The sequence below is a fragment of the Mesoplodon mirus genome (assembly GCF_964341445.2).
Source record: "Mesoplodon mirus genome assembly, chromosome: 4".
NCBI lineage: Eukaryota > Metazoa > Chordata > Mammalia > Artiodactyla > Ziphiidae > Mesoplodon > Mesoplodon mirus.
Window position 1 is genome coordinate 19,195,066 of NC_138979.1, and position 20,671 is coordinate 19,215,736.

Genomic DNA, 20,671 nt, shown 5'->3' on the forward strand with positions numbered 1-20,671 from the left:
AACCTCACTGAGCCTTGTTTGCTTACCACTGAGCTCCCAGGTGAACTTACAATGCATCATATCAAATGAGTCCCCTCTGGCAGTGACAACAAGCCTTGTTCCCTGGGTCTGCTGTTGCCCTGGCTGAACTACTGCACCCGTAGACCTGGCCTGGGATGTGGCAGCACGGTAATCCCACAGGCTCACAGGTTCTTTCCCTAACTGGGTTTCATGAATAAGCACTTCTTAGTTGTAGATCTTCAATTAATTTCCAGAGTGCTGAAATGGCTGTTTTATTAAACAGTTTATCCAAATTTATAGCTGCTTTTTAAAAAATGGAGATGATTTGTCAACCTCCTCCCCTCATCATGCCAAAAGTATATTTCCCCAGCTTATTCTGAATCACATTTCAACCAAATCAGTTTAATAAGGATGGACTTTGAGAGGACTTGTAAACTTTTTAAAGCTGTCCATTGAAAGCTACCACAATGCCAGAGTTTTACAAGTAACCTATACCTATTGAATAGATTACTTGTGGTAATTGATACATGTTTTATTTTTAGATATTCTTTGTTCATATTCATTTTAAAGTAAATACTGAGTTACTACGATCTGGCTAGTTATAAGCATTTTTCTTAATGTAAGTATGTAATATTTTAATAAAATATGTTGGAATGTAGATTTGATCTTTGAATTGAAAAAATAACACCTAGTCGTGGACATAAAATTTGGAGAGTTGATACATTTGAACTGAGGATTTTATTTCTATGCAGGTTCTCCCCTGCCCCCATTCTGTCACATGAATCCCTATTCTTTTGGGCAAGAATGTGATTCCCCGACACACACCTCTCCCCACCTTTTAAACAGAAACTTAATTTAGTTATGTATCAATGCTTCATATGGGAATATAATGGGTAGCTAATCTGTTATGAATTTGAGAATGTATTTCATGAAAAAAGAAATTACAGAGCTGCCAAAGAGAGAGGGTGAGAGCGAGAGAGGTTGTAAAACCTGGTTTGGGGAACTCGATGTGAATCTAATCTCCCACAGTTCTGGGAGCAGGTATGTAACTCATACCCAGGGAACCTGGAATCTGAAGGAACTGGTAGGTTACTTTGGCTCAGGACAGGAGAAGAACTGCTAATGTGTTGAGACTGTTTTGCACTCTCAGCATTTGCTTTGACAAAGACTGTTTGAGTGCTTATCGAGGACCAGATGTTAGTCAAGCGTGAAAGAGAGAAAGTGAGCCATGGTGGTGGATCCACATTGGATACCGCACAAAAGGCCACTTAGAGGCGTGAACAGGCCTCAGAACAGGATAGTCCAAAGTGGGGCTCTGGATTCCTTAAGAGCCAAGAAGAAAGAATGGATTACATTCACCTAGGTCAAGGGAGTTACAGGTGAGAACAGCTGTGGGCACAGAAATGCCCCTGAGAGAGAGAGTCAGCTTTAAAACAATTGCCAGATCCAGACTGCTCAAAACCATCTCACATAAGAACTCTACCGCCCCCTGCAGTTTTGAACCTGGCAGCATGGGAAACCATAATTAGCCAACTGAAGGAGGAAGGGTGGGATGAGGCAGGAAAGAAGGGGACCATGCCTGCTTTCCACCCCTACTGCAGGTGGTCTGCCTGTAGCATGGCCTAGCTGATTAACTCTGACTTGGCATTTTTATAGTTCTGTATAGTTACGTGGGGCTGGACATTGTTTTTCAGTGCTTTGTGAGTTAAAGCAACTCTGGACTTCTTATTACTTGAGAGTAAGGGTTTTCAACCTGGGTTGGGAGAAGAACCTCTGAATATTTAAAAGGGTAGTGGGAGATGAAGTTGCCTTCTAATTATATCCCATGAGTCAAAAATAGTGGTTACATATATTAACAGATTTTTGTTGGAACACTTTTCTGGGTGATATAATTCTATTCATAAGATTTTTCAAAATTGAAATATTTGTGTAATTTCCATCATAATCATGTATGGGATATGTGTGTGAGTAACTATTTTAACAAAGCTTCTAATGTCTTGGTATTTTAAAAAAATTTTATTGAAGTATAGTTAATTTACAGTGTTGTATTTCAAGTGTACAGCAAAGTGATTCAGTTGTACATATATATCTATATATATTCTTTTCCAGATTCCTTTCCATTATAGGTTATTACAAGATATTGATTATAGTTCCCTGTGCTATACAGTAGGTCCTTATCTGTTTTATATATAGTAGTATGTGTATGTTAATCCCAAACTCCTAATTTATCTCCCACCACCGCCCCCCTGCTATCCCCTTTGGTAACCATAAATTTGTTTTCTATGTTTGTGAGTCTGTTTCTGCTTCATAAATAAAATAAGTTCATTTGTATCATTTTTTTTTTAGATTCCACATATAAGTGATATCATGATGTCTTTCTCTGACTTGACTTCACTTAATATAATCTCTAGGTCCATCCATGTTGCTGCAAATGGCATTATTTCATTCTTTTTTTATGGCTGAGTAATATTCCATTGTATATGTATACTACATATTCTTTATCCATTCACCTGTCAGTGGACATTTATCGAAAAGATACATGCACCCCGGTGTTCATAGCAGCACTATTTGCAATATCCAAAACATCATGGAAGCAACATAAATGTCTTGGTATTTTTTATATGATTTTATTTCCTCCTCCCCCTTATATGATATTTTATTGTACTATATTATGGTTCAGTATTCTTTCCCCTTAAAATTCCTATGCAATTTAGTCATGTTATATTTCCATAATCATTATCAGTTTAATACTTTTAATATTGAAATAGCTAATCTAGGGATTTAGTAGAATGATCTATTTATTGTTAAAATGGGGACAAGAGAAACTGCTTTTAGTTGATTACAGCTCTTATTTCCCCCTTTATTCTGTTGATAACATTTTTATGATTATGTTAAAATTCAGGAATTATTTTGTGGGATCTTATTCTTTGCTCTCCATTTTATGTTGGTAAACTCTAAGGTTATATATCCTTGGTCCTTCTAGCTTCTCTCTATATTTTTGTATCATCTGTATGCTGATGACTTCTTAGTCTTTCTCTATAGCCCTTTTCCATTTAGGCTACATGTCCAACTGTTTTTCTCCATAGCATTTGATTTGTATGTTCGTAAGAAGCTGTTCTTGGGGACTTCCCTGGTGGTCCAGTGGTTAGGACTCCTCACTCCCAATGCAGGGGGCGCAGGTTCAAACCCTGGTCCGGGAACTAAGATCCTGCATGCCACATGGCGCGGCCAAAAGAAAAAGAAGAAGAAGAAGAAAAAAAAACCTGTTCTCTAATTTATTGTTTCTGTGTCTGCCTTTCCCCACCTGGTGTTGAGTTCTAGGAAGGAGTCTTGAACACTAGTATCTCTAAGACTAAATGCAGTGCTTTATAGGTAGACAGCTAATAAATCTTCAATGAGTGAAAGAATAATGGGCATTCAGTAGATTGATCCTAATTCCCCCATCAGGCAAAGCACTGGAACAGATGGGTCAGATTCTCCATAGACGGTTAAATAATGCCATAGAGAATATGAGTAGTAAGTGGTTTTTTCGTCTTTGAAAATATCGCAGTGACTATAACAATAAAGAAGATGGAATGTCTTCCTGAGGAAAATCTGCCTTCTTTTTTGGAAGATAAAATGTGCAAGGTAGGACTGAGTGCCAGGCTAACAGTATCTTTTACATAGAAGGATCTGTTAACTGGATAAAAAGATAACTTTAAGACCTGCAGCATGTGAAACTCCTTAAGTATTCTGGATTGATTTCATACAAGATGTGTTTTATCTTTGATCAACCAGTTGCCTCCATTCACAGTCCTGAGGCATGTTAAAGACCAGCTGTTGGTAAACTTGAGATGTTAGGAATGTCTGTATAACTCTCCTGGAAGTTCTGAACTAGGTGATGAAAGAGACAGAGGTGCGAGAAGATGGAGAAAGAAGAGACAAAATATGGAGGATTGGAGAAGATGGTTGCTAAAGGATTTCCAGGAAGAACAAAAGAGAGACTGTTTATATTATTTGGAAATAAGCATCGTTATCTAAAAAGAAACCCAAATCAACTATAACCAAAATATCAAATGACTGAATGATTATAAGAAATTTGTGAATCAAACTATGCAAAGCCTGGGACTTCCCTGGTAGCGCAGTGGTTGAGAATCTGCTGCCAATGCAGGGGACATGGGTTCGATCCCTGGTCCTGGAAGATCCCAAATGTCTCGGAGCAACTAAGCCCATGTGCCACAACTCCTGAGCCTGCACTCTAGAGCCTGCGAGCCACAACTGCTGAGCCTGCGTGCCACAACTACTGAAGCCCACGCTCCTAGAGCCCGTGCTCTGCAACAAGAGAAGCCACCGCAGTGAGAAGCCCACGCACCACAAGGAAGAGTAGCTCCCGCTCGCTGCAACTAGAGAAATCCCGCGTGCAGCAATGAAGACCCAACGCAGCCTAAATTAATTAATTAATTTAAAAAAAAAACCCAAACTATGCAAAGCCTGGTGCACAATGTTTCGTGGTGGAGGGAGCACAGCTCCCACCAAGTAGAAGCATCTTGTCAGCATTATCTCTGCTAGGCCAAAAGGTTCATAATTTTTTATTTTTAATTTTGCTGAAAGATAATGTTTTATACTGTTATAGCACAAAGAAAACTGACTTCAAAATTTATCAAAACTTAACGTGATTTTTTTTTTCTTCTTGTTTGGGAAGTCGATAGGAGGGCAAGTGCATACTTGTACCCTGGTTCTGCTTTCTGTATGCTTCTTCATCCTTGTTAGATTTTAAGATTCTTAAGTTCATGCTTCTTCTTAGTGTCATAAGATCTCCTCAAATCCTCTCATACAAAATTTGAAGAAAGAGTTGTTAAAGGAGTACATATAAGGTAAAAAGAATGTCTCTCTTGGTTGGGTTTTATAAAAAATACACCTTTTCTTTTCTTTTTTTTAAAATACACCTTTTCTAAAAGTGAAGTGTTAACTATGCTTCTCAGTACTCTGAATCACAAATTTCATTTATCCACCAAAGCTGCTGTTGGTCACTGTTAGAACTGATTATATGGTTAGCATTATATTTTGTAAATTACTTGTGATGCCAAGGTGATGTTTAGGAGTTGTGCTTAACTCTGGGGGAAATATTTCTTTAAATGGATAATGCTGATTTTTTAAAGAGGGTTAACATAAATCATAACAGTGGGAAAATAAATTTTTACCAGAACTTTCAAACTATCTCCTATTTCCTATGCACCTAATACCATCAGCATGAAGTCATCCACATAATGTGTAAATTTGATGTCCTGTAAGGTAGTGAGAATATCAAGATCTTGGTGGATTAAATTACCACAGAATTATCAGCATTTGATGAGCAAATGTTGTCTTGAGGCAAGATGATGAAGTTGAACCCCTATCCATATCAAGTAAGAGTAGAAAGCTTCTGGTTCCCATGGTTAATTTGTGAACTGATTGTATCCTTTGATCATTAAAAAAAAATTTAGGGGACTTCCCGGGCGGTGCAGTGGTTAAGACTTCGCCTTCCAATGCAGTGGGTGTGAGTTTGATCCCTGACTGGGGAGCTAGGATCCTTCACGCCTCACAGCCAAAATAACCAAAACATAAAACAAGCAATATTGTAACAAATTCAGTGAAGACTTTAAAAATGGTCCACATCAAAAAATCTTTTTAAAAAATTTAGTTCCTTGATTGTAAACAAAAAGAATGTTTTATTAATTATGCATGTTAATGCTTTATCTGTATTTGCATTTATAGTGTGTGTGTGTGTGTGTGTGTGTGTGTGTGTGTGTGTGCGCGCGGCTGCACCGGCCCTGGCAGCGAAAGCGCCAAGTCCTAACCACTGGACCGCCAGGGAATGCCCTATACTAAATTTTTTGGTCACAAATTTTATGTGGCCAAATGTACTGATCTTTTGACACTTCCATTGTTTTTGTTTGAAAAATCGTCATAAACTTATAAATAATACCACTCATCCATATTTTCTTCTAAAATATTTAATGGTTTCACTAAAAAGACTAAACATTTTTACTAACCTGGAGTTTCTTTTGGTGTATATGTTGAGATATGTAGTTAACTTCTTATCATTAATTGATTTTTCCCAAACCATTTATTAATTATCTATATAATTCTCATTGATTTGTATAGTTTCTCTTATGTTAATACGTTCTCACCTCTTACTGTTTTCCAGTAATATGCTTATTCTTCTGTAGGCTAGTATTTAATAATTATGTTTTTATATTTACTAATTATATATTTTATAATCTAACAGAAAAAATTTAATTTATCTTAACTTTCTTTAAACATATTTAAAGCTATTTTATTTTAACTAGAAACAAATCACTATATGTCTATGCAAAAGCAACATATGTTTATTGCTGAAAAGTTAGAAAATATAAATAAGAAAGTAAATATGAAAGAAGGAAGACCTTAGTAGTGAGAGTGGATGTAGCTATGCCTCATTCTCCTAGCACTGGGTCCCCCACGTGCAAGGTTCTGAGGGGTGATGTTAAGCTTTTGCCCTACCTCCTTCCCCTCTTAGAACCCACTTGGGTCCCAGGTTGGTGACTGAGGCGCCTATTTTGTATCCAGTGAAAAAAGTTTGGCCACAAAGGGGATGGCCATAACACCTTTCTTGGTACCAACTCCCTATAAAACTAAGAGGTCCTATGTTTGCCACAGACTCTGGAGCAAAAAACGGCTTAAGACTTTATGAAGTAGAGATGCCGACCCATTTTTCTTGTAGATGGAAGTGCATTGCTGGCTGACTGTAGTCATGAGAAAATAGGCTCAGTACCAATAAGAGAATAATAATAAGAGAAAATAAGCTCAGTGCCTTCTCCTCATAGGAAGCAAAGACCCTCATTGGAAGGGCTAAAGTAGGCACGTTGCCAACTGATGCTCCATATCCTCACAATGCTGGGGGGTCAGGGACACAGGGGATAGTCTGGATTCTATGGGGGAGAAGTATGGAAGTAAAACAGCTGAAATTTTAACTTGCATTCCTAATGAGTTTCAATGTTTGAGAGTTACAAAGAAAAGTTACAAACACCCCAGTCTGCCTGTGGAATCTCAGGAGTCACAGATGGTGTCTACTCTGGCTAGGTAGTGAAGGTAGGAAGAGGGTGAAAAATTTTTTCCAGCTATAAACTGCCATGATAAGCAGAAATTATCCTAAGGGGGCTACAGAGTTGAGGGGTATGTTGGGCATGAAAATGCTCAGATCAGGTCTCCAGTGCTAGGGACAGGGTAACAAACCATGCCAGTTTTCCCAGGACTGTCTTGGTTTTATCACTGATAGTCCTGTGTCCCAAGAAAGCCCCAGTCCTGGGCAAACTAGGGAACCTACTTGGGACACATAGACTGACAGCCCCAGCAGCTGTCCTTCTGGATCCACGTCTGTGTCTGTCCTATGCCCATGCTTCCCACGACTGCTCCCAGCCATTGTACCCACAATAGGGGTAAAATACAGGCCCTTTCCTGGAAGATGGAGGATTTATTTATCATATGACTTTGGTTCCAGGATTCCCCTTTGGCCTGGCCAGAAATGTTGTTAGAACTGTGCTGCAGTTTTAGACTCTCTCTACCCAGTCCTCTTTGTTTCCCTCTATCTCCACTTCTTCCATTCTTCCTAGCTCCCTCTCTCCATAATTTTCTATGGCCACTTAACATATTACCACAAATTGCGTGGCTTAAAACCACACATATTTATAGTATAGTTCTGGAGGTCAGAGGTCTGAAATGATTCTCACTGAGCTAACATCAAGGCTGCATTCCTTTCTGGAGGTTCTAGAGGACAATTAGTTTTCTTGTCTTTTCCGACTTGTAGAGGCCACCTGTATTCCTTGGTTTGTGGCCCCTTCCATCTTCAAAGCCAGCAATGACCTGTCGAGTCTTTCTCACATCATTCTGACACTCCTGCCTCCTCCTTCCACATATGATGGACCCTTGTGATTACACTGGACCCACCTGAATTTGTTAAGGCATCCATAACATGTTTTTCATCATAAAACAGGTATTACTCTGACATTATTAATTCCATTAACATATGTTAAATAAATATTAAATAAATAAATATTAAATAAATATGCAGGAAACCACCAGGGCATTATTTGAGTCTTAGATAGGCATGGGAGCTCTAAGCAACAACTTTACTTTAAAAAATATTTATTTATTTATTTGGCTGTGCCAGGTCTTAGTTGGCAGCACTCGGGCTCTTTTAGTTGCAGCATGTGGCATCTAGTTCCCTGACCAGGGATCGAACCTGGGCCCCTGGCACTGAGAGCGTGAAATCTTAACCCCTGGACCACCAGGGAAGTCCCTAAGCAACAACTTTCTAGAGGGCATCTGTTTGCAAAGAAATCTGGGAATCTTAGCTTTCAAGTGCTTGGGGATCCAGGTAGCATTTGACAAGGCCATACAGAAGTTCAGAGTTGACCTAGCATATACTCCTTGAGTATCTCTGGTCTATACAGAAACACTAGAGTCAACCAAATCTTGACAACCTACCTGGAGTCCTGGTGTGTGGTTCTTATCTCCCTACAGCCTGGTAGTGTCTTTGCCCCTCATTCCAGGCTGCATCAGCAAGTGTCAGAGTCTTCTTCAGATGTCACAATAGGGAGCCTTTACTGGTCTCATAGGTCACACTGGGGAGTACTGTGGAGACAAATAGAGGACAAAAGATAATTTTCTGGTTGGGCTATTATAGGAAGAAAATTGTGGGTGATCAGAGTTGAAGCCAGTCACACACATCAAAACCATTTGGTCCAGCTAAGCTGGATAGACCCGAGAAATGTTTTTTTTGTTTGTTTTTTGTTTTGTTTTTGTTCATTGCTCTTTCACCGGTGAAGACACTGTCCTGGAACCAGCTATCACTTCAACAGGGACCCTGCCTCCCTCCAGAGTTTTTCGGCACAATTGCTTTCTTTCTTTCTTTTTTTTTTTTTGGCTGTGCCACGTTCCCCAACCAGGGATGGAACTCGTGCTTGCTGCAGTGGAAGCGAAGAGTCCTAACCTCTGGACCTCCAGGGAATTCCCCCAGCAGCAATTTCTGCTGAAGGTCTGGACACCTGACTTCTGAGTCACTAATTCCAAACAATTTGTTGTCAAATCATTCAACCTACAAAGCACAAAATGGCATTAAATGGCCTCTGAAGAATAAGTACCTAAATTAATACCTACGCATTTGTCTTGCTGTAAAATATGGCTGCCAAACTTTCAAATTTTGCTGGTGCATCTTGTGCAATGGTGGTATCTGTTACTTTTTAATTTGGTTAATCAAAATTCTTAAAATCATTAACATGATTTTGATCTTGAAATCATCAACAAATATAATAGGAACCTGCTGAGTTTTGGGATAGCTGGTTTTGTATTAACTGTTGTTGTGAGCCTGCTTCTGCTTCTGTCTGTTTCACCCACAATACCAGGTTTGGTTTAATTATATTGTAACTGTATAATTACAGTAATTGTATAATTACTGGATCAAGTACTACATTAAAAGGAGTTTCTGTATACAGTCGCCTGTTTCTACCAGTATGGAGTATGGAGTCAACCTATTTTGCTTTATTCCTAAGAAATGGAATAAAGATGGAAACACAAATTGCAGATAGAGAAAGATGGAAGCAAGGGAAAAGATTATTTAAAGTTTGGGAAATTTTAAAGAATATGGGACAAGTATAAAGCATAAGAGGTTTCATAACAATGGAGATGATAAGATTCCATAAGGTCACTATGATGATTAGATTTAGGAGTGGGAAACAGATTTGGGTGGATAAAGCAAAGGAGCAAAGAGACTATTAAGAGGAAACACAAAAGTTAGATGTCCCTATTAGTTAGCTAATTACTGAAAAATTTGGCTAATAGAATTTTAGGGAAATTTAGCTATATTGATTTTTTAAATTTGTAGCAACGATCTTATACTTCAATAAAAAACAGAGTACTTGTTTGCATCCTACTTGATTTTCTTCATCTGCATACTATTCTTCAATATTCTTCAATCTATACCAACCAGTTTGTGCCTTCCTTAAGTACTGCCAGAAACTATCAACTCTTTCTCCTGTTACAAAATTATAGATTAAAAAAGTTCTTCACTCTTGTTGTCAAACGAATACACAGATATCAAACAATAATAATTTACAAATTATAATGAAAGAATAATATACCATTACAAAAAAAAGCGCCCAGATACAGATATATCAAGAAGTGTACAGGATTTACATAATGAAAAAAGCTACCAAAGGCTAATGAAGGACATAAAATAAGACAAACTGAGAGACATAACATGTACCTGGATACACTGATACAAGAGACTGATTCTCAGTTAAAATTCTCTTAACCTAATGACAATCAAAATCTCACTAAGATCTCTCTTTAGCTTGGCACAGTGATTAAAAATTCATCTCAAATAATGTAGAGGTAAACATTTCCAAGAGAATACTGAAAAGGAAGAATAAGGAGGGGAACCTTGGACCTGTAATAGATATTTATATTTTATACACTACTGACGCTAGAAGAAGCAGACCAGAATGGAAAACCCAGAAACAGAAAAAACATCCGAGAATTAAATGGAAGATTAAGGGGTAAACTCGGTGAGGAAAGATGGATTGTTTGGGACAAGTGGATAACCATTTTTTTAAAAGTTCTCATATGTTACACCATGCTCCAAAATAAATCTTGAATTTAGAGATTTAATTAGGGGAAAATAAAAGCAAAAACTAAAATATAGGTGAAGAAAATGTGCAGACGGAACGCTGGGCCACAGGGGAGGGTCAGGAGGCACGCGGAAACGCGTCTTCATTTCATCTGGAGAAACTGCGTTGGTTTCTCCTGAGTTGGCACTTGATGACACCTGTCGCCACAATCTCTGGAACCATGAAAACAGCTTTCTGTACTTACATCTGTTAAATTCCATGGAGAAAGCCTGGGGCCCAGAGGGATGTGGAAAGGAATAAACTGAGGGATAAGGAGATTTACAGAGTATTTTTAGGGGAGCTCTCTGGGGGACGAGGCCTTCAGCATCCTGAAGCTCCACGCCACTCTAGCCCCAGTCGCATGCGAAGACGACTCTCTCACGGAAGATTCTAAAATTTGCAAATGGCCAGAAACGCTCAGCCAGCTCGCACCACCGTTGGAAAACAACCCAGCGCGTCCCACAAACAATCGCAGAGATTTGGGACTTTCGGGCCTCGCACATGCGCACTGGGCACTCCTGCGCTCCGTGCCTCTGTGCGCAAGCGCAGTGACCCCGTCTTACAAGGCGCGCACGCGCACTGTGTTTAGCTGTAACGCTTGGCTAGGGTTACTCTGGGCTGAGAGATGAGAAACCGCGGAGCTTCCCAGCTGGGATGTTGTGGCTAGACCGCGTTGGCTTATCTGTACCGCTAGTGTTAGGCTCAGGAGACTGTGAGAAGCCGAGGGGGAGGTGAGGTGTGTCTGAAGCGTGTAGGCTCTGCGATGAAGAAGATTTTTGGCTTCGGAAGTAAGAAGGGCGAGTCGCCCTTCGGCTCCTCCACCAGCCCGCGGAGAGAGAGCGGTAATCGGGTCAACTCCCGGCCCGAGTACCACATCCGACACAAGGATCTCGGGAAGGTCCACAAAGCTGCCAGCGTGGGCAACGTAGCCAAAGTGCAGCAGATTCTGTTGCTTGGGAAGAATGGCTTGAACGACAGGGACAAGATGAACAGGTAACCGGGGAGGGCGGGAGGAGGCGGGGCGGGCCTGGGTGGGGCCCCTGCTGTCAGTTTCCCCTCCGAGGCTCGTGGACACCTACGTGGGGTCCCGCGCCCCGCAGACTTTATAGGCAGCAAAAGCCTTAGCTGGTTTCGGACCCGCTCATGATTCCCCTTATAGAGCACTTTACTGACAGTTTTAAAGTCATTTGGCTGAATGTCAGTAATCACAGAAACGAAATTAAACATGAACAGCATCTTATTTTTAATGTACACATTTTTATACCGTAATGTTATATGTTACAGAGAAGTGCATAATGAGGAAAATAATTCTCATGACAGATCAACTTCTGGACTAAAAATTCTTCAGATGCAATCCAGTATCTTTAAAAAAAAATTATTTATTTATTGCTGTGTTGGGTCTTCATTGCAGTGCACGGGCTTCTCATTGTGGTGGCTTCTCTTGTTGTGGAGCGCGGGCTCTAGGCGCGCGAGCTCAGTTAGTTGTGGAACGTGGGCTCAGTAGATGTGGAACGTGGGCTAGGTAGTTGTGGCTTGCCGGCTCTGGAGTGCAGGCTCAGTAGTTGTGGCCCATGGGCTTAGTTTCTCTGCAGCATGTGGGATCTTCCTGGACCAGGGCTCGAACCCGTGTCCCCTGCATTAGTAGGCGGATTCTTTTTTTTTTAATTTATTTATTTTAATTTATTTATTTTTGGCTGTGCTGGGTCTTCACTGCTGCACGTGGGCTTTCTCTAGTTGCAGCGAGTGGGGGCTACTCTTCGTTGCAGTGCGTGGGCTTCTCATTGGGGTGGCTTCTGTTGTTGTGGAGCACGGGCTGTAGGTGCGCAGGCTTCAGTAGTTGTGGCATGCGGGCTCAGTAGTTGTGGTTTGCGGGCTCTAGAGCGCAGGCTCAGTAGTTGTGGCGCACGGGCTTAGTTGCTCCACAATATGTGGGATCTTCCCAGACCAGGGCTCGAACCCGTGTCCCCTGCATTGGCAGGCGGATCCTTAACTACTATGCCACCAGGGAAGTCCCGAGCCCATCCTTGATTCAGGAACCATTGCCTTCACAGGCTGAAATCTTAAAGGTTGGAGGCTGCCATTGAGCAGGCCTCAGGGGTGAGGCACAGGGGTGATTTGGGAGGGGAGCCTATAGGAAGGAAGATATTTAGGCAGTACATAGGGAAAGAGAGGCACAGCTGCCAGGACTCTGTTTCTACAGCACTGTCTCTGCTTGGGGATCTGAGTGCCTATGAGGGTTTTTAAGAGCTAGCTATTTATGTGGACCTGAATCAGGCAGGACCTGTATAGGAAAATTAAGTAGACTTTATAATTTTTAATGTTTTAATCTCTCTGGGAATAGTTTAACATATAAATTAGACATAAAAATTTGTTCTTTGACTTTTGTACATTTAACTTTCAAACATTTCAGGGGACTCCCTGTACTGTTTTAGAGTAAAGGGAAGGAATGGGGCCTTCTTTTTTTTTTTTTAATACATTTATTTATTTATTTAATTTTTGGCTTCATTGCTGCGCGCGGGCTTTCTCTTTGCGGCGAGTGGGGGCTACTCTTCGTTGTGGTGCACGGCCTTCTCATTGTGGTGGCTTCTCCTGTTGCGGAGCACGGGCTCTAGGCGTGCGGGCTTCAGTAGTGGTGGCGTGTGGGCTCAGTAGTTGTGGCTCGCGGGCGCTAGAGTGAAAGCTCAGTAGTTGTGGTGCACGGGCTTAGCTGCTCCGCGGAATGTGGGATCTTCCCGGACCAGGGCTTGAAGCCGTGTGCCCCGCGTTGGCAGGTGGATTCTTAACCCCTGCGCCATCGGGATAGCCCCGGGAGCCTTCTTTAATAAGTGGTTTCCCTGCTGGAGAACCAAGACTGCCATTTTTGATGGACACAGATTACTCTTTGAACCAGGCACGGACAATGGAGAAGGAACAGCATATCCTTCTACTTTGTTTTAGGTCATCAGGTTTGTTCCAGTTCTGGTAAACAAAAGTTATGTTACCCATTAATTGGGTTTTCAGTTCAGGTTTTAGGACTTTGGTGAAAACAAATTATTCTCAGGCTCTGCCAGTATATTGGCTGTCACCCTTTGTTATGGGAACTAAGAATGGGTCTTAGCTAGATATTTCATAGGTTGGGAGAGATGGAAGCAGAAATAGGTAACTAAAAGCTTTTCTAAAACAGAGGCCACATTTTAATGATGTCAGGAAACATCACTTAATATATAGATAACCAACCTTTCACTTGATTTTTTTTGTTTGTTTTTGGTTAAAGAAATGAAATCACTCATTTTTGTTATATATTTTTGCTCTGAAGGCTTTCCAACAAACCTGGTGTTGATGATTCATGCCCTACATCAGATGATGAAGACTTAGATTTTGATACCAAGGTAAAGTTCTCTCCTGTGAAATTAGTTTTCCTGCTTTGAATTTAGTTTTGTGTAGTATTAACTTTTAAAGTTTAGCAGTGGTCTGCCTCTCATTGTTTTATGTTTGTAGTAGAAAGTTGGTCAGAGCAAACCATTTTATAAAAATATGACTAGTTGAATTTTTTTTTTTACTTTGCTAAATACTGAAGGTCGGGGCTGAAGAGAAAATGGGCTGGGAAGTAGATAGTGACAGGAAAAGTGTATTGGGAAGCACTTTCCCACAAGGGAGGAAATACGAAATTTGGTCAAGGATAAGGATTCTTACTGTGACTTTTCAACCATACTGACTTGATTTCTATATGCTCATGCTTAAATGAAATCTTTAGTGGATACAGTTACTTACTGTAATAATCATAGCATTTTCCTGGGGCCTTTCAGTTCCAAAACTATGTAGCATATATCATCTAGCTCTTTTTTCTTGGACAATTTTTATTTTGGTATCATAGAGTTGTTAGGAGAGAACTTTTTTTTTCTCTGTTTCTGTCTTTGGTTCTGCATTAAGCCTAAAATAACAGTCGAAATTATGGAAATGTAGAAATTAAAATTCTGTTTCTCAAAATCCATATTATGAAGGGTTCGCTGTGTTTTCTGAAGCATTCCATTAAGCGTATATTTAGGGAATTCCCTGGTTGTCCAGTGGTTAGGACTCCACGCTCTCACTGCCAAGGACCCAGGTTCAATCCCTGGTCGGGGAATTAAGATCCCGCAAGCGGTGCAGGATCTTATTTCCCCGACCAGGGGTTGAACCCATGCCCACTGCAGTGGAAGCATGGAGTTTTAACCACTGGATCGCCAGGGAATTCCCAATACTTCTTATTCTTAAAGCTCTTGTTTTCTTCTCTAGAATGTCCTGAAACCAAGCTTAACAAAGCTAATGAGTGCTTGTCAGCAATCCAAGAAAAACAGTAAGTTATTTGAAGACTGTCCTTCTTGTGTTATTCACTGATTTGAAATTACGGATGTTCTCATGTACTCCACCTTGTTTTCACTATAGTAGAAGCAAAATGTGGCATCGTGAGACCAGAAGAGAGAACCTTCTTTGAGCACAATAGTTCTGATAGTGGAAATGAAGATGTGGTCGAAACCTTTCCCAAACCATCAATCCAGGGCGTCTCTCATCCTGCTTTCCCATCACCTGAACCTCTCCCAAAACCTCTCAAGTCTTCAGCAGGCCTTGGTCTTACAAAGGTAAGTTGTTCTGTTTTGTTTTTAACTTTTTTTCTGTGCTTTTTCACATACCAGCCCCCTGATTCTTACAGTGATGAAAAGGATCCCTTACAGAAATGGAATTCCTCAAGATCACGATAGAAAACAGTATAATAACAAGAGCAATATATGTGCAGGATTGAGATTTATGAACGTTGGTGGCAGTAAACCATTCTGAAGTATGCCATTATGAAAGGAAAGAATGAGAAAGCAACTAGAAAGAACAGCTAGATGAACATGAAGATGGGGAGGGGGATGAAGGGGAAGAATTCATTTAAGAAGGACAAGATGAATTTAAAGATTGAATGAGGGTCAAGGTGAGAGAGATTATTATACAAACAACAGAAATAGTGGGGTTAAGTGAGAGCAGAAACTCTATATTATAAAATATGATAGAAATTATTTCAAATTCAAATTAACAAGAGAAAATCAGGTCATGGGAAAAAATGCTCGTACTCTTTTGAATGACATATAGTTGATTTTTATGAAGAACTGAAAGAGACTTTGATCCTTACCTTTTTTTGGTTGTTGTTGTTGTTTTTTAATTGAAGTGTAATTGATTTACAATACTGTGTTAGTTTCAGGTGTACAGCAAAATGACTTGGTTATACATATATATGTATATATCTATATTCTTTTCAATTCTTTTCCATTATAGTTTATTACAAGGTATTGAATATAGTTCCATGTGGAAGTTAGTTTTAATCTGAAGTTTTTTCCTTTTTAAAAAATTCTCACTTTTAAATTAATAAGGTTATGTCTTATATTTAATCTAGCAAAACCTTTGTTCATAGATAATGCAAGATGAGCTCTGTTTTAGGCCTTATCAGATTTATTATGAATTAAGAATTTTGGGCCCTTCTGTTTCTTGTGGTTTCTTACTTACTGTTTGGTATATACTTAACTAACTTATCTTACTGTTTGGTATCATCTTGGTAGGTGTTTTAGATCTTTTTGAGAATAAACAGAGAGGAAATAAATATTTTATCTAGTCTTTCACTAAGATTATAATTTCTAATTATATAAATGAGGTTCTTAATTTCAAGTCATTAAATGAGAAAATTTTAAACTGCAACAGTCTTAAAGAAAAAAATATAGAAATCATTTTTTCTGGAGAGATTCTGATTTATCTTTTCCTAGTAATATCTGCACATAATGGGCACATATACACACATCAAATGAATGAAATCACAATTTATGATTTTTTTCTAATATAAACTACTTGTTATTATAAAATAATAAGGAAGGAAAAATTACCAGCAGAGTGTACAAAATTATCTTTGCAAGATAATTTTTTACTTTTTAAAATATCTCCAGCAGTAGGTACATTTCATGTTATTCTTGAGAAAGTTTATTAACTTCAGTATTTACAGTTAAACTAGCATGTAAATATTTTGTTATACAAGTTAAACTAACATGTAAATTTTTTCATATCTAAAACTCAGGAATCCTGGTTACTTGATTTTTTAGTCCCTTTGTTCTTCCCTCATGTGAATATTGGGTCCTGTTTGTTAATCATAGATGTATCTGAGAACTTTTAAATCTCCCAACTTGGATAATCATAGTTTTACTAATTTTTTTTAGTTCTATATCATTTCCCCAATCTTTAACTGCCATTCTATAAGGCGTAGATAGGAAGAGTTATTAGCGTGCTGTTCACAGGTGAATAAGGAAACCATGTGAATTTTAAAATAGGGTTTTATATTTCTTCCGTACATCATAGTAGTACTTAAGAATGCCTCATAATTCCATAATCACATAAATATTCTCTTCTACAATTTAAAACTTGTCCTTTAAGATTAATTTTTGAAAAGGAGTCTTCTTGTAGTCTCTTGAGTTGGTGTTTTACAATTAAATCTTTTCATTAAACTTAAAAATGCTTATTGCTATAATATCCCAGAAATGAATATTTGCACATATTCATGAAAGAGTATATTTTATATCCTTAAACAAATGTTGTAATATATAATCGAAAAATTGAATCTCATAGTTTTCTTCCCCAGTCTTGTTTATATTTTCAAAAGTTCAGAACTCTGCATAGGTTTGCATCATTTAATTATACCAGGTTAGTATATTTTACAGATATCTATCTTAACATCATATGCTTTTCCTGAATAAGTTTATCTATTACTAATCCAAATGCATTTATCCAAATCTTTCCTCTAAGTCCCCTGGGTGCCTCAAATTTGTTATGCCCCAAACTGAAGACATTGTCCCTGATGCTTTCCTCTTTCCTGACTCTTTGTAAGCTACTCTGTCATCTGTCTTCCCCATCCTAGTAGATAACATCACTGAAATACCTAAGCAGGAAAAATCCTGGACTCCATCCCTCCCTGAAATCACCACATCCTGTTGCTCATCAAGTTCAGTATTTTCTACCTGCTTACCATTTTTCATTTCCTATTACTTTCTCACTTATAATTTTGAAATGCTCTTTTCTAGTTTTGCTCCCCTGATGTTCATCTTTACGTTGCTGCCAGAGTGACCTTTCTAAAATATATTTGTGAAGATGTAACACCTCTACTTATGTAGTGGATCCCCATCACATGAAGGAGAAAGTTCATGTTCTAGGAGGACACTTGCTTTTTTTGGGTTGGCTCTGATCCTCCAGTTTTGTCTCTCCATACCATTCCCGGTAACTGTGTTCTAGTTTTCCACATGACTTGTTATGTTGTTTCACGCCTCGTCCTTTTGCTCAGGCTGCCCTTTCTAGAATCCCCTTCATGTCCCCGCTCTACACTGTGTGTGTCTTTTAAGACACAGACCTGTCTTTGCAGCATTTCCTGAGCTATCCAGATACAGCTGACTCCTTTTTCCTTTGTGCCCTTCCTGTACTCTGTTCACATCAATTGTAGAGCTTTTGAGTGATACTTTGCTGTTCTTACTTGTTTTCATGTAGTTCTACTTCTCCTAGAATACAGAGCAGAATCGGTCTTCTATTTATATTTCCAGCTTTTCTCCCAGGATAGTGCCTATGATTTGATAGATCCAGTAAATGTTTGTTGTCTTACTGATTGATTGAATGACCAAATGAATGAATATGATGTTTTCTGGGATGAGGTGTTTGTTTTATTTTGTTTTGTTTTTATAGGAAGGAGCAACAAATCCAGAAATTGGAGAAAAAGAAAATGATACTGATATTGAAAGCGCTCCACAAGAGCAAACAGATCATAACAATTTGACTTCTGTTGATGGAGCTCAGAAGAATAATAGGAGTGGTAAGTTAGTGAATATTTATGAATTTTTTTCTATGCTTAAAGGCTAGTCTAAAAACATCTAAAGTGTGTAGATCCAAATATACTACCCGTTTCTTTCTTTTTTTTTTTTTTTTTTTGCGGTACGCGGGCCTCTCACTGCTGTGGCCTCTCCCGTTGCGGAGCACAGGCTCCGGACACACAGGCCCAGCGGCCATGGCTCACGGGCCCAGCCGCTCCGCAGCATGTGGGATCTTCCTGGACCGGGGCATGAACCCGTGTCCCCTGCATCGGCAGGCGGACTCTCAACCACTGCGCCACCAGGGAAGCCCTTTTTTTTTTTTTTTTTTCCATTTCTTTTAAAGTATGTTTCTTTTGCTCTGTTTCTTCAGAAGTATCCCAACTACTACCAACTTTTTCTTCCTGAAAATGCCTCAACCTTCTGAAATTCTTTTCTGCTACTTTATTTTATTTAAATATTTGTGGATGGAGATAGACATATATGTATTTAAAATTCATAGTAGTAAATGTTCTCATTAATGTATCTGTGGCTGCATTTTACAGATATGATGTCAGCATTAGGATTAGGAGAAGAGGAAGGTATAGAATCGCCTTGGGATTCTGAGGTACTGTCTTCTATTATTATTATTTTTTTATTTTAAAATATAAGCACTGAGTGATGTTAAAACATAAAAGGGGGGATGCTTTGACTTTACTTTCTCACCTTTGCATTTGCCCATCAAAAATTTTTCCTTATATTTTTAACCTGTAATTAATTAAATAATTGTGTGCTAAGTATAATAACTACCACATAGTGCACTTTTGTTAATTTGCAAGATTCACCTAATGAAACCAGTGTAGCACAGAGCAAAAACCAAGGCTTAGAAGTCATAAGGAATCAGTTTGGGTTCTGAAGTTAAATTTATCTAAAAACTGAAGCATTATTCCAGGTCAGCCTATGGCCAAATGTATGTTTCTTTTTTCTTTTCTTTTTTTAAAAAATTTTTTGTTGGAGTATAGTTGATTTACAATGTTGTGTTAGTTTCAGATATACAGCAAAGTGAATCAGTTATACATATATCCACTCTTTTTTCGATTCCTTCCCTATGTAGGCCATTACAGAGTATTCAGTAGAGTTCTCTGTGCTATACAGTAGGTCCTTATTATTGATCTATTTTATATATAGTAGGGTGTATCTGTCAGTCCCAGTCTCCCAAGCAAATGTATGTTTCTTTGGTGCATATGGATGTGTAAAACTCCTAGTGAGGTTCAGAGAGAAACAGGTTGAAATGTAGTTTTTTACCACTTAGACCTGAAAAAGATAGTGCCTGAGACTTGAAAGTATTATTACATTTGGATTTTCAAATAGATCTGCAAGGAACGTTTCAAGAGAAGCAAAAGAATGGGGGATAATAAGGATGTGGCGTTATAATAACAACAGTTTGGTTTAGTGATGTTTTAATAAGTACACACCATTTTAGATAAACTAGTGTGCGTTGAGTACCTTTATGGCAGCCATACTTGAAGTAACGTAAATATAAAGTAATGATGACCTGTTGTAAGGTGACAGCTATGGAAGGAGATAAGAAGGGCCTGATCTGTTAGATATAGGCAGCTGCTGCAGTGATACAGCACTGTGTTTAAAGTCAAAAGACATGGTAGCATCCTGGTTCTGTCACTAGCTGTGGGATCTCGGAAAAACTTGTCTACCCTGGTTGAGCGTCAGTGACCTCCTTCATAAAAATGGTACTGGTACCCACTTCTCAGGTATGTGTACGGAACAGATGTGGTAACAGCTGTGAACACACCTTGTAAACTGTAAAGGGTGCTATAGAAATGTAAGACAAAAATGATCACAGTGGCAGTTAGTGACTCACTAAATGCTGGGGCACTTTTTTAAAACCTGAAGGACAATAAAATGACAGTAGTGTTAAGAATAGGAAAATTAGAACGGGCATGTGGATTTCTAGCTTGGGGTATGTTAAGTTTCTATAGACTGTTATCGGAGATCTCCTATAGGTATCAAGTGCTTTGGTACTTGAGGTCCTCTCGACATTTTAAATGTTTCGATCTTAAATAAATTCCTGTTATTGAATACCAACTATGTACTGGGCAGTTAGACACTGACTGTACCAATTGAGGGGTTAGGCTGTAGTGGTGGGAACATAAAACCAAACAGGAATCCTTTATAAGTCACTGT

At 39.0% G+C, this 20,671-nt stretch overlaps 1 protein-coding gene and 1 long non-coding RNA gene across 7 annotated transcripts in view; one reads left to right on the forward strand and one right to left on the reverse strand.

Annotated features, from left to right (window-relative positions):
* LOC309802048 overlaps window positions 1-11,135 on the reverse strand; it is a 42,213-nt gene extending 31,078 nt beyond the window's left edge. Inside the window, exons 1-2 of the long non-coding RNA XR_014293708.1 lie at window positions 10,870-11,135; window positions 8,485-8,631 (exon numbers count right to left, since the gene is read on the reverse strand). This is a non-coding gene — a long non-coding RNA (uncharacterized lncRNA). The remainder of the gene's footprint in view (window positions 1-8,484; window positions 8,632-10,869) is intronic.
* A 139-nt stretch (window positions 11,136-11,274) lies between these two features.
* ANKRD26 (ankyrin repeat domain containing 26) overlaps window positions 11,275-20,671 on the forward strand; it is a 72,168-nt gene continuing 62,771 nt past the window's right edge. For all 6 annotated transcript variants that reach the window (XM_082619309.1, XM_082619314.1, XM_082619313.1 and 3 more), the window contains exons 1-6: window positions 11,275-11,657; window positions 13,960-14,032; window positions 14,916-14,976; window positions 15,066-15,259; window positions 18,369-18,495; window positions 19,036-19,097. In XM_082619309.1, the coding sequence (XP_082475435.1) occupies window positions 11,428-11,657; window positions 13,960-14,032; window positions 14,916-14,976; window positions 15,066-15,259; window positions 18,369-18,495; window positions 19,036-19,097 (747 nt within the window). In that variant the 5' untranslated portion in view covers window positions 11,275-11,427. The remainder of the gene's footprint in view (window positions 11,658-13,959; window positions 14,033-14,915; window positions 14,977-15,065; window positions 15,260-18,368; window positions 18,496-19,035; window positions 19,098-20,671) is intronic.